Source organism: Papio anubis, chromosome 6, assembly GCF_008728515.1.
Source record: "Papio anubis isolate 15944 chromosome 6, Panubis1.0, whole genome shotgun sequence".
NCBI lineage: Eukaryota > Metazoa > Chordata > Mammalia > Primates > Cercopithecidae > Papio > Papio anubis.
In genome coordinates, this window is record NC_044981.1 from 111,526,164 (window position 1) to 111,538,978 (window position 12,815).

Sequence of the window (12,815 nt, forward strand, 5' to 3'; positions counted from 1 at the left end):
AAAACTCAGAGTGGATTGGGGCAGTTAATAGGAGAGGTGATACGCTTCATATTTATGGGGTTAATTATTTGTACCCTTACTTGATAGATGAGGAAACTGAGGCACAGAGTTTAAGCAACCTGCCCACAGTCACACAGCTAGTAAGCAGCAGAGCTGGGAGGCAAAGCCAGCCATCTGACTTACCCAGGTTCTCCATGGATGGAAATCATAACTATAATTAGCCATTTAAAGCATGGAATGGGTAAGATCACCCAAGGACAGTGCAGCAAGTGACAAAAGGGATAAGGACGGAAGAGTTAAGTACATTTGCTTGTAATGAGTTGTCAGAAGAAGAGAGTCCAAAAGGAAACTAGGAAGGCATAGTATAAAATAAGAGAACCCGGCTGTGTGCAGTGGTTCATGCTTGTAATCCTAGCACTTTGGGAGGCCAAGGTAAAAGGACTGCTTGAGCCAGGGAGTTTGAGACCAGCCTGGGTAATATAGTGAGACCCTGTCTCTAAAAATACAAAAAATAAAAAATAAGAGGACCCTGGAGAAGAAGGCCGAACATGATAGGAAGTCTCAGAAGGAGGCCAAGGATAAGACTGTTTCCAGAACAGGAAACTCAAACGCCACTGAGGCAGGAAGCAGGATGAGGACCGAGAGTGGTCGGTGGATTCAGCAAGAAGGAGGTCGCTGGTACCTGCTGTGGCCAGGAGCTGGTGAGCCTATCCTGACACTGCTGCATGGAAGAAACCTAAGACTCCTGAAGCCACACGACCCTGGCTTATCAGTCACCTCTGCATCTGTCTAAATAGCAGATTTGCAGTGGGGTCCACGTGAAGACTGAAAGTTATACAAAGATATTAATACTTCTGCTCGGGGTCAACTTTCTGTTTTCTTGGATACAACATCAATAAGGGCAGTTAAAAGCCCACAGGCATCACAATCTTAGAAGAGTCTGAAAAGAAATTGTGGCATCAAATATGGTGTCATTTAAGTACCGTACTGAGCATTTGTTGTTTGCAAAGGACTAAGTGGTTTACCTAAACTGTGTCACATGAAGGATTACATTTTCATTCCCAAGGATATGCAAGCATAGCTGCCCAGGAAAGCCAAAAACAGACACGCCCAGAGATGACCTCCTCAAAACTCCAGCTAACCATCCAATTCTTAATTAGAAACACAGGACTGCTCAGCTTTCGGCCAACTAATACAATTCGGGAAAATCACAAAGTAGGAAGTATTTATTGGGAGCAATAAAAGGAGAGCTACAATAAAAAACAACTAATTTCACCTCCTTCCTGCGTTTGGTATCAAAATTTGGTTCAGTTTTTCCCCCAGTATCTTTAGCTCAGATTCCAAATCATCAACAGCGATATAGAAAAGAATGAGCACCAAGGTAATCTAATTTCTCTTTCTTTCTTTCTCTTTTCTTTTTTTCTTTTCTCCTTTCTTTCTTTCTTGCTTTCCTCTTTCTTTCTTTATTTCTCTCCTCTCTTTCCTTCTCTCCTCTCCTCTCCTCCCGTCTCCTCTCTTCTCACTGCAACCTCCACCTCCCGGGTTCAAGCAATTCTCCTGCCTCAGCCTCCTGAGTAGCTGGGACTACAGGCATGTGCCACCACACCCGGCTAACTTTTGTATTTTTAGTAGAGATGGGGATTCACCACGTTGGCCAGGCTGGTCTCAAATTCCTGACCCTGTGATCTGCCCGTCTCAGCCTCCCAAAGTGCTAGAATTACAGACACGAGCCACTGCGCTGGGTCCTCTAATTTCTTTTTCTATGGGAGCTTAGAGTTCATAGAGATGGAACTGTGATTTTTGTTCATTACCTTCCTCCACTTCTCCCGGCAGATTTCTGTACTCCCTCCCTGATATCTAGAGCATTGATTACTTGATTATTCTAGAATTTTTCAGACGGCTTCATGATAAGCGTTCTGACGTGCCTGTCTCACCTACCAGGCCACACACTTGCTGAGGTAAAGGACAATGCTCACCCTCTTTGCACCCCTATCACATCACCTGTTCAGGGCACAGACCAGCAAAAAAGGGTTAATGAAATGACGCTTTTTTTTTTTTTTTGAGATGGAGTCTCACTGTGTTGCCCAGGCTGGAGTGCAATGGTGTGATCTCTGCTCACTGCAACCTCCGCCTCCCAGGCTCAAGCAATTCTCCTGCCTCAGCCTCTTGAGTAGCTGGGATTACAGGCACCCGCCACCACGCCCGGCTAATTTTTGTATTTTTAATAGAAACCAGTTTCACCATGTTGGCCAGGCTGGTCTCAAATTCCTGATCTCAAATGATCCACCTGCCTTGGCCTCCCAAATGTTGGGATTACAGGTGTGAGCCACCATGCCCTGCCAGAATGATGTCTTTTTTAAGATGAGTATTATTTATTGGCAGCTACAGAAAGAATTGTCAAAGTACCCGTGACCATTTGGACACATTCTGAAAACAAGTTTATAATTTACTCAAAGGTCAAAAAGATGGCTTATCCAGAGAGAAGTGGTAAAACTTTGAACTATTCTGAAGACCCAGAATCTTGTTGAATGGTACCACTGCCATTAGCCATAGGCCTAACCATGCACTCCAAAACTACATGCTCAAGTAGCATATGAACATAAATCATCCATTCCAGGCAGCTTTAGGGTCTAGGAGGTTTTCAAAGCCTTTTATTATCTAACAGTAAACCCCATGGTGCATTTGGTGATGTTTCTCATTACACTTGACTTAGGTAAACGGTTCAAAGGCCCTGTGGGAAGTGGTTTCTTCTAAATACCTCTGTTTCGTTCTGGAAATAGCACAAATAAAAGAAAATCTCACAGATATTTAAATAGTTACTCAAGGCAGGAAAGCAAAATCTTAGAAAAGTCAGATTATTTTTACGTTGTACCAAAATAAAGGGTTGAAACATTTTTTAAAAAATCCAATCAGGTATTTGGCCCTCTGCAGAAAAAAAAAAAAAAAAGATGAAATGATGTGAATGATTCAAATTTTTCCTTTTCTTTAATGTGAAATTCAGTCTATTCCCAGATCAGTTTGGGCTTCCTTTTTAGCTGCTCTGTCCAACCAATTCAGGGAAATTCTAGAAACTTCTGCACAGAAATGGGTGCAGGCCTGATGGAGACTGAGATTCAAATGCCCTGCAGCTGCACTCCAAGTCAAGTTCTCAAACAAAATTCCTTTTCATTAGTGTAACTGGGAAAATATGTAAAACTCATGGGTCCCTAAGATTCTTTTGGCGTATTTCCCTGAACAATTCCCAATACTTTTCATTTTGTCAGGCAAAGCAAATAAAGTGATGTGTAGGTGTAAATACCATGCGATGTGTAGTTGATGAAACGCAGATGATTCTGACTGAATAAGAAATCCTAATGTTTGAAGAATGGCTTTTTAAAAGACTTAATCTGTTCTGCATTTGAGTTATTAATAATAGAAGATTTTTAAAAATCTCATTGTTTTATATTTTAATCCCATTTGTGATATATTTAAATCATATTTCTATATAAATTCAAATATATAATAATATATTGTTATTTAGTTTTATTTAAAAATTACTTGGGTATTTGAATTCTTCTAAAGCATGGAAAAAGATTTATAGTGTTCAGAAAAAAGGACAAAAATGGTATTTATAGCATGATCTCAAAGTGTAAAATGATGAATGTATAAATAAAATATTGACTTCTGAGAGACTTAGCTATCTCCTTTTTACTTTTCTTTATGTTAAATTTTTTACAATAAGCTAATATTATTTTCAGAATGAGAAAAGACTTATAGAAAAAGGAAATAATTCTCCATTTAAAGGAGGGGTCATTTATAATTTTAAAGAAGTTGCAACAGTGCATATAATGGTTTGATAATGTCACTTCCCCCTAACGCTTGACCTGGTCAAATGTAAAAACATGAAGGTGATTTTTATTTCAAATTAACTTTTCACTTTAGATTACAAATGTTGCTTTAAGCCAGCGCTGCTTTTTGCTGTTTGTTTGTATTTTTTAAAGATCTATGCTGCTCAGACTGGTCTTGAACTCCTGGCCTCAAGTGATCCACCCACCTCAGCCTCCCGAGTAACTGGAATATAGGCACAACCCACCATGCCAGGCCCACTTTAGACTATAGATAAAATATTTGCCTGTGGTCTGAACTGATCTCAATCATTCAGCTATTAAAGGATTAGATACTGATGACAGTTTACAGCCCTAAAAAATATATCATTTGTTGTGTTGGGGAGAAGGAGCTGTTCATTCTTCCCTTATAGAATCCAGTACGGCTATTTCCTAAAACTCTTCAAGCTCTGTCACGAATGCATACATATATCATAATCTTACAAGCACGGTTATTTTTTCCCAATATAGTTAAAAAAAAAAAAGAAGCCATTTAATTTTGTTCCTTCAAAGGTCTTTGTTAGGTAAAGAAACTTCTATCAGAATTTCAGAAAAAGAATTGTTGATCCTTTGGTGTTTACTCTGTTCTTGAAAATTCATGTTTAATCTTCTTTTTTATTTACAACATGGCAGGCCAATTTCAGCTCAATTATACATATTAATGCTAGCAAAGAGCCAATGTGGAGAAATGTTCTACTGGCCATGGACTGCGTTGGCTGCAACCCCAGGCAGCCGTGCTAGCTAGCATTCTCCAGCATGAGGCTGGAGGCCCAGCTTTGTTTACAAGTAAGGAGCCTGACAACAATCCCATCACAGATTTGTTTTAGAAGTATCAGTTTTGTGTTCCAAGGTAAGGTCAGGGTCATCCATGTCTGGATTTCTGATTTTATTGACAAGCCCCAAATGGAATAAAGCAGAGGGACTGGATAAGAAAATCTGCTGCAGGATTATTCCTTCATAAACAGACAACACATCCCACCAAGTTTTCCTTAAGTGTTCCTATCTAGACAGGGTGAGAAAACCTGCAAACCCACCTACCAAGATCACCCAAGGCCTGGAGGAAGGGAACCAGTTCCACAAATCAAATGCTGTGTAAAGGTCTTGTCATGCCAAGAGTTTGTTTATTCATTGTAAACAAATATGCATCAAGCATACTGCCATAAAAGCAACCCTGACTAAACTGTGCCCCATACTCGGAGACTCCAGAGCCAATCTAACCAGAGGCAGCTCCTTGCAGGGTTTGGGCCCAGAGGGTGCCTGCAGGTGGAGCCAACCCCTCCCCTCAGCAAGGAACTTTCCCACACTCGATTATGGGGACATTAAGTTTGGGGTTCTAGGATGGAAAGGGCCTCAGGAATCTAACTGCAGTGAGCCTGGAAGCCTGAGGGAGAAGGGTGAAGCCACAGGCAACCAAGGTGTGCAGCAAAGGATGAATTCCTTACAACGCCAACTGCTGAGGGATTCTGAGATGCCCTGGCTGTCTGTCCCTCTTACAAAAATATCTACAGAAGCTGGGCAGGATGGCTCATACCTGTAACCCCAGCACTTTGGGAGGAGGAGGCGGGCGGTTCCTCCTGACCAGCTGAGGCCAGGAGTTCAAGGCCAGCCTGGCTAACATGGCGAAACCCCATCTTTATAAAAATACAAAAAAAGTGAGCCAGGCATGGAGGTGCACGCCTGGAATCCCAGCTACTCAGGAAACTGAGGCACAAGAATTGCTTGAACTCAGGGGGTGGAGGTTGCAGTGAGCCAAGATCACAGCAGTGCACTCCAGCCTGGGTGACTTTGTCTCCAAAAAAAGAAAAGAAAAGAAAAGCTACACAAAGAGAAGGAGAAAGAGGAGAGGAAAGTGGGAAAGGAGGCGGGAAAAGGGATTTGAAGAAATCACTATATCATTAAAGAGGTGATATTGTTTTGGATGATATTGTTGCTTTATTTGTAGTTATAAATAATTGAATTCACCTCTGGAGATTTTTCCTAAGCAGATAATTAAGCAGATGCACAAATCCACATGCCCAAGGTTGTTAATTCTAGCAGTTTAAAATGGCAAAAATTGGGAACACTTTAATTGCCTATCAATAGAAAATTGGTCAAATAAGTTGTGGAACATCCCTATTCTATGTTCAAATTATTTTTCTGCATCAACGCCCTTGAACGATTAGAAACACTCAGTACTACCAGTGGCTGAGCCAGGGCAGCACTTATTGATGGAACTAGAGGTACCAGAAGATGTGTAAGATGGGATCTCCACCCTCATCCTGGGCATTTTTGCTACTCCCCCAGCCCCTGCTTCCCCAACACGTTTAAGAATCTGGGATGTGGCCAGGTGCGGTGACTCATCCCTGTAATCCTAGAACTTTGAGGGGCCAAGGCAGGTGGATCACTTGAGGTCAGGAGTTCGAGATACGCCTGGTCAACATGGTGAAACCCCATCTCGACTAAATATACAAAAATTAGCTGGGCATGGTGGCGCATGCCTGTAATCCCAGCTACTCGGGAGGCTGAGGCAGAAGAATCGCTTGAAACCGGGAGGCAGAGGTTGCAGTGAGCCAAGATCGTGCCACTGCACTCCAGCCTCGGCAACAGAGCGAGACTCTGTCTCAAAAAAAAAAAGAATCTGGGATGTGAGTGATAGAATGTTATGTTGTCATGAAAAATGGTAACATAGCTCAATATTCACTCACATGGAGCTCAGTATGCCACATATGCTCGAATAATCAGGTTGCTTACAGAATAGCATGCGAGTGTGATCTCATGGCTGAGACTCTAGCAGCATCACAACAGTCCTTGCAGGTCAATAGTTGTTTCCTCTGAGTGCTTGGGTTTGGGATGTTTTACTTTTTTACTTCTGTTTTCTGAATTTTTAGAATATTTTTACAATGAAACTACATTGTTTTTATAACCAGAAAAAGAAATAAAGAAAAAAGCACTTATATTAATAATTAAATATGTAAAAACAAATTACCTAGGAGTCAATTCTGGTTACAAGAAATGTCTCTGCCTGACAAACAGGTTTTTGTGCCTGAAGCCTTGGCCTATACATCATAAGCAATAGTCACTGAAATGAAATTTCAAGGCAACAAAGGAATTTATATGGTCTCACGATGTTCCCTCAGGTCACATTGAATAAATATTTGAAATCCCTTGCTTTCTATCATCTTTTCAGCTAGTGAATGTACTTCTTTTTTTAAAAAGAAGAGGAAAAAAGCAAACACTCCTTTTCATAAAAACTATGAATTTGTCTTTTATAAAATAACCAACACAAGTGAAAATGGCTCAACACTAGTTCTGAAATGCAGAAGGCGGCAAATAATGAGCTTTTGTAATGTGAATATACCAGTAAGATCAAGGATATTAACAGGAAAACATGTTTCATACGATTATCTGTACCTTTTCCATTAAAATATTTCAAGTAGAATGCACAAAACAAACTGCTGAGTTCAAAATATTTTACTTTCAATTCCTATCTTGATTTTTATAATGAAAAATGAAATTAAAAAAGCCAAGGGGGAGCAGGGGTAATAACAACATAATATGAGAAACAAAAGAGAAAGCACTGCAACTTGTTTGACTTTATATTTTGTAGAGTCGACTAATTTGCTCTGCACTGAAAATAAAAACTTACCTCACACCAAATAAAGAAATGCCAGATGAAATGGACAAAATGTCAAACGTGAGAATAGGACGGATTGAGGGGTACAAGGACAAGTGTACAGGGAATAGTTTTGTAAAGATGTCTGCTTGGTCAAGTGGATGTTACATGGTGTCTTACCCAGCAACTAAGACGTATTTCCCATCTGCTTGATTCTTTAACCTTTCTAGCACGGACAAACGTACTTTGGCTTTGCTTTTGCCATAGATTTCAATTTCATCTGCAAGCAATCCAATCTCCTTGGCAAGGACATCCACAGCTTTTGGAGTTTGTCCTCTTGAAATCTCAATGTCACTGAGGGGAAAGACAACACAAAAGAGAGAAGAGGCTTCTCAGCTTAGGTGGTCGTAACTGGAGTGAGAACAGCCTCACGTCACGCCAACAATGAAATCAATGCAATTGCTTTGGGGTCCTTTCTCCCAGGCAGTAATAAGCACAACTGCTAACAATTAATGTGTATGAGAAAATGGTGCCTCATGGTAGAAATGCAACTCCAAAAAACTCACAAAGATCTTAAACCTGTGTCCAGGTGGAAGTATAACACCTATGGCATACAGAGAAGAACTGTGTATTATAATGTGTCCAAAGCCCTCCTGCAAGTGTGATTCCACTACAGAGCAAATGCTGTGTGGGCATCACGGTATTCATTAGCCATGAATAGAGGGCCATTGCATAATAATCTCCGACTGGGCTGGCCACATGTTTCTCTTGGCTATTCAAAAATGTGAACACTACTATCACATTAGAGATTAAGTACAAAAAAAAAGAAAAAATGTGGAAATGCTATTTTGTTTCATCTGTGTCCACACTTCCCCTCTCTCTATTTACAGTCTAAAACCATATTTCAAAATATTTTATTAATTACATAACTGTCGGTAAAAGGACCTAGTGCCCTGAGCCCAAGTTCAGACAGGAAATTGTAGGAACTCCAGAGTGTCACTGGGCACCTAACTGAACTCTTCTATTTTACTGGCCACCACTGCTTGTCTTACAGGAGTGGTCTGGATACCAGCATGTGTAATGTTGGACTCTTCAGGAGGAGCCCCCTCTGGGGCTCATGTACTCAGTCATTTCCTTGCTGGGGAGTCAGGCCCTTCATGTGTCTGAGAGTGAGAGATGGAAGGCACACCTGTTCCCTCAGCAGCAAGACTAACCCAGGGAGACCACGCAGCAGGGAACTGCCCTTAAAGGTTGCATCAGAGAGGACAGCTATTCCTTCACTCACCCCGGGACACTTATTTTTGTTGTGATCTGCTTTCTTTCGGTGGGCAGATCAACCCCCTCAGTGGACTTTAGTCAGCTCCTTCGCCCTGTTTCTGTAGCTACAGCGGGCAATCTACCCTCAGTGTTCAGACCACCCTAGACTCTCCTCCAGGATCCTGTGGGGGCCTGACCTGGGGTAAGAGGTAACAGCAAACACACCTCCACCCAGATTTCTCCAAAGGGCACCACAGAAACTAGGAGTTCAGGTAATCCCCCCACGGGCCGCTGAGTATCCCTTTCCAGGCCTCCACCCATCCAACCTTTCCTTTCTAGCCTCCTACTTTGTTTTGCCTTCCTGGCCATAACTTTTTTTCTGTCTCTCTCTTCCCACAATCTCCTAAATTGAAGAGCTTAATCTTGAAAAATGTGTAAGCTTTTGGCAGGCCGCAGTGGCTCACACCTATAATCCCAGCACTTTGGGAGGCCAAGGCGGGAGGATCACTTGAGTCCATGAGTTTGAGACCAGCCTGGCCAACACAGTAAAATCCCGTCTCTACTAAAAATACAAATAAATTAGTCAGGTGTGGTGGTCGCACCTGTAGTCTCAGCTACTCGGGAGGCTGAGGCAGGATAATCACTTGAACCCGGGAGGCGGAGGTTGAGGTGAGCTGAGATCACACTACTGCACTCTAGCCTGGGCGACAGAGGGAGACTCTGTCTCAAAAAACAAACAAACAAACGAAAACAAAACAGGCCGGGCATGGTGGCTCATGCCTGTAAGCCCAGTACTTTGGGAGCACAGGAGGGCAGATCACTTGAGATCAGGAGTTCGAGACCAGCCTGGCCAACATGGTGAAACCCTGTCTCTACTAAAAATACAAAAATTAGCCAGATGTCCTCGCTTGAACCCAGGAGGTGAAGGTTACGGTGAGCAGAGATCAAGCCACTGCACTCCAGCCTGGGCAACAGAGCAAGGCTCTGTCTTAAAAACAAACCAAACCAAACCAAACACCTGTAAGGTTTCCTTTTTACTAAAGGGTCATAGAGACACCATCGCGATTTTTTGGGTGATTTATAAACTACTCAGCCTGCTTCTCTTTGCCCAGTGGGTCTAGAAATCAATGATTTCAAAGTAAATTCTACTTGGGGGAGAAAAGGGTTTAATTATTCAACCAAATTACTGGTTAAACAAGAAGAATTTACTTTGAAACTTTGGTACACAATTTGGTGAAATCTATCTTAATCTTTTTTACCACTTTGTAGGTAGAAATTATTGATTTGCTTTCAAAATCTAAGGTCTTATAACAACATAAATAACTCTAAAATAAGATATTTTATGAAACAGATTGCACAAGCCCAGGGATGATATTACAGAAATAACATTCCTCATTGCAACTTACATAATTAATGAATAGAGAACATAACTGAGATGTTTCGTCTATTGCAGGGATGAAAACATGTCCAAGAGGGTCACACCCTCCTGGTGGGTAGAATTGAACCAGGGTGTTCATCTGACTGCCCAAGGAAATGGAGTTCAATTCTATAAAGCAACTGGTTATCAGGCAAAATATGAGTCAGGCTCGGTGCGGTGGCTCATGCCTGTAATCCCAGCACTTTGGTAGGCCGAGGTGGGTGGAATACCTGAGGTCAGGAGTTCAAGACCAGAGCAAGACTCTGTCTCAAAAAAAAATAAAAAGAGTCAGTTACCAGAGGGATTTTATCTCCTCTGCACTCTGTGCATTCCAACATTGCTAGATGAGATTACCTGGGGATGCACACCTGGCACTATGCACACCTGGATAATGGGGGTGGGGCCAATTTCTTGGAGTGGGACAGACACAAGATGACTCATCATCAGGCTGGAAAATGTGGCTGTCTGTTTCAGATGTCATCCCTACCCAATCCTTCTAAACCACATGCTGAGACTATGACCTACAGCTTATATTTCCAAATTTACAGATAAAATACGTAGCTTAGACTTCATCAAAGAGCACTCTGAGGAAAATACCCAGCTAGACGAACACAGACTATCCTATCAGATTGTTCTGAAGAAAGCTGAGCTCAGTTGCCACGTGGAATGTTTGGTTTGGGTGATCATTTATCCCCAGAGTAGAAACCTACATGGCCCTTAAGACCAGGCGGATATATATGCGTTGGACATTTCTGACACAGAAAAGCATATTCCAAATATTACATTACCATATTTTATCAGATTTAAAACCATGACTTCAAGGACCATTAAGAAGAAAAAACACTGCCAGGCCAGGCATGGTGGCTCACGCCTGTAATCCCAACACTTTTGGAGACTGAGGTGGGCAGATCACCTGAGGTCAGGAGTTTGAGACCGGCCTGGCCAAAATGGCGAAACCCCTGTCTCTACTAAAAATACAAAAATTAGCTGGGTGTGGTGGCGTGCACCTGTAATCTCAGCTACCCGATCGGGAGGCTGAGGCAGGAGAATCGCTTGAACCTGGGAGGTGGAGGTTGCAGTTAGCCGAGATTGCGCCACTGCACTCCAGCCTGGGCAACAGAGCAAGACTCCATCTCAAAAAAAAAAAGAAAAAGAAAAAAAGAAAAAACCCACTGACATTAAATATAGGAAACATCATTGAAATTAAATTAGTTAATATAAATTAGTTTTAAAACATCATTAAAAAACTGCCATTTAATATAGAAAATATGGAAATTTTTAAAATATGCCTTTTTAGAACTCACAGAACACAGTAATACATTCATTAGATTTAATTTTGGAGAATTTACAATAGAGAAAATAGGGTGGCAATTTAATGAATAGAGAAAATTATCTACTATCAAAACCACAGTAGCATGAGTTGTGCTTCTCCCCCATGACTAACTGGGTCTAAGGCACTGTGCTGAGCTGACATCAGTATAAATAAATCACCAGTGTTACCTTGGCACAGGGGAGAGAGGCTGAAGTTTCAAGCAGTGAAGTCTCCACCGCCTGTGCTGCTGTTCACGAAGCCATCTCCTTCCACTACTGACCATATTCTTCACAGGGAGAGAGAGGAAAACATGTTAGAATTGTAAAAGCTGACAGGGCACGCACTTAAACCATGGAAATACTGTTTGTGGATGTTACAAAACAAGATTATCCAGTTGTACAATAAGCCAAGGGGATATTAGGAATATTTTTATTCACTTGTAACTAGGTTTGTAGGTTTTTCTTAAAAAGGAAAATGTGAAAACCTGCATGCCTAGTTAGAATATACAACTATTCAATACCGTACTGAAGAGTTTGATAGTATTAAAAGAAGCTGCTTTGTTTCTTAAATATGAACGCATGAACTGGATGATCCAGCTTAATTCTATAGTTCCCTTGCAGACTATTAGCTCTTCATACTTACAGCAATGAATCTGAGAATGTTTTTTACAATGTACGTCCAGGGTTATATCAAGTCACAGGCCAGAACTTCTGACTATGTTCATTGTTTTTGTTAAATTAAAAAAAAAAAACCAGGAAAATGTGAGAAAATACACTATTAAAAAATCCAGGTGTGGTGACATGCACCTATAATCCCAGCTACTCGGGAGGCTGAGGTGGGAGGATTGTTTGAGCCCAGAAGTTTGAGGCTCCAGTGAGTCAAGACCACACCACTGCACTTCATCCTAGCTGAGATTCTGTCTCTTTAAAAATAAATGAATAAAGAGGCCAAGTGAGGTGGCTCATGCCTGTAATCCCAGCACTTTGGGAGGCCGAGGTGGGCAGATCTTGAGGTCAGGAATTCAAGACCAGCCTGGGCAACATGGTGAAATCCTGTCTCTATTAAAAATACAGAAATTAGGCCGGGTGTAGTGGCTCACGCCTGTAATCCTCTTTGGGAGGCTAAGGCAAGCAGATCACCTGAGGTCGGGAGTTCAAGACCAGCCTAACTAACATGGAGAAACCCCGTCTCTACTAAAAATACAGAATTAGCTGGGTATGGCGGCGCATGCCTGTAATCCCAGCTACTCGAGAGGCTGCGGCTTGAACTCGGGAGGTGGAGGTTGCGGTGAGCCGAGATTGCACCATTGCGCTCCAGACTGGGCAACAAGAGTGAAACTCCATCTCAAAAAAAAAAAAAAAAAAAAAAAATTAG

At 41.7% G+C, this 12,815-nt stretch overlaps 1 protein-coding gene across 8 annotated transcripts in view; it reads right to left on the reverse strand.

Moving 5' to 3' along the window:
* MTHFD1L (methylenetetrahydrofolate dehydrogenase (NADP+ dependent) 1 like) overlaps window positions 1–12,815 on the reverse strand; it is a 234,558-nt gene that overhangs the window by 166,145 nt on the left and 55,598 nt on the right. For all 8 annotated transcript variants that reach the window (XR_002521713.2, XR_002521714.2, XM_003898036.4 and 5 more), the window contains exons 10-11: window positions 11,630–11,727; window positions 7,636–7,809 (exon numbers count right to left, since the gene is read on the reverse strand). Coding sequence is in view for 6 of the 8 variants with exons in the window: in XM_003898036.4 (XP_003898085.2) it covers window positions 7,636–7,809; window positions 11,630–11,727 (272 nt within the window). In the remaining 2 variants the exon portion in view is untranslated. The remainder of the gene's footprint in view (window positions 1–7,635; window positions 7,810–11,629; window positions 11,728–12,815) is intronic.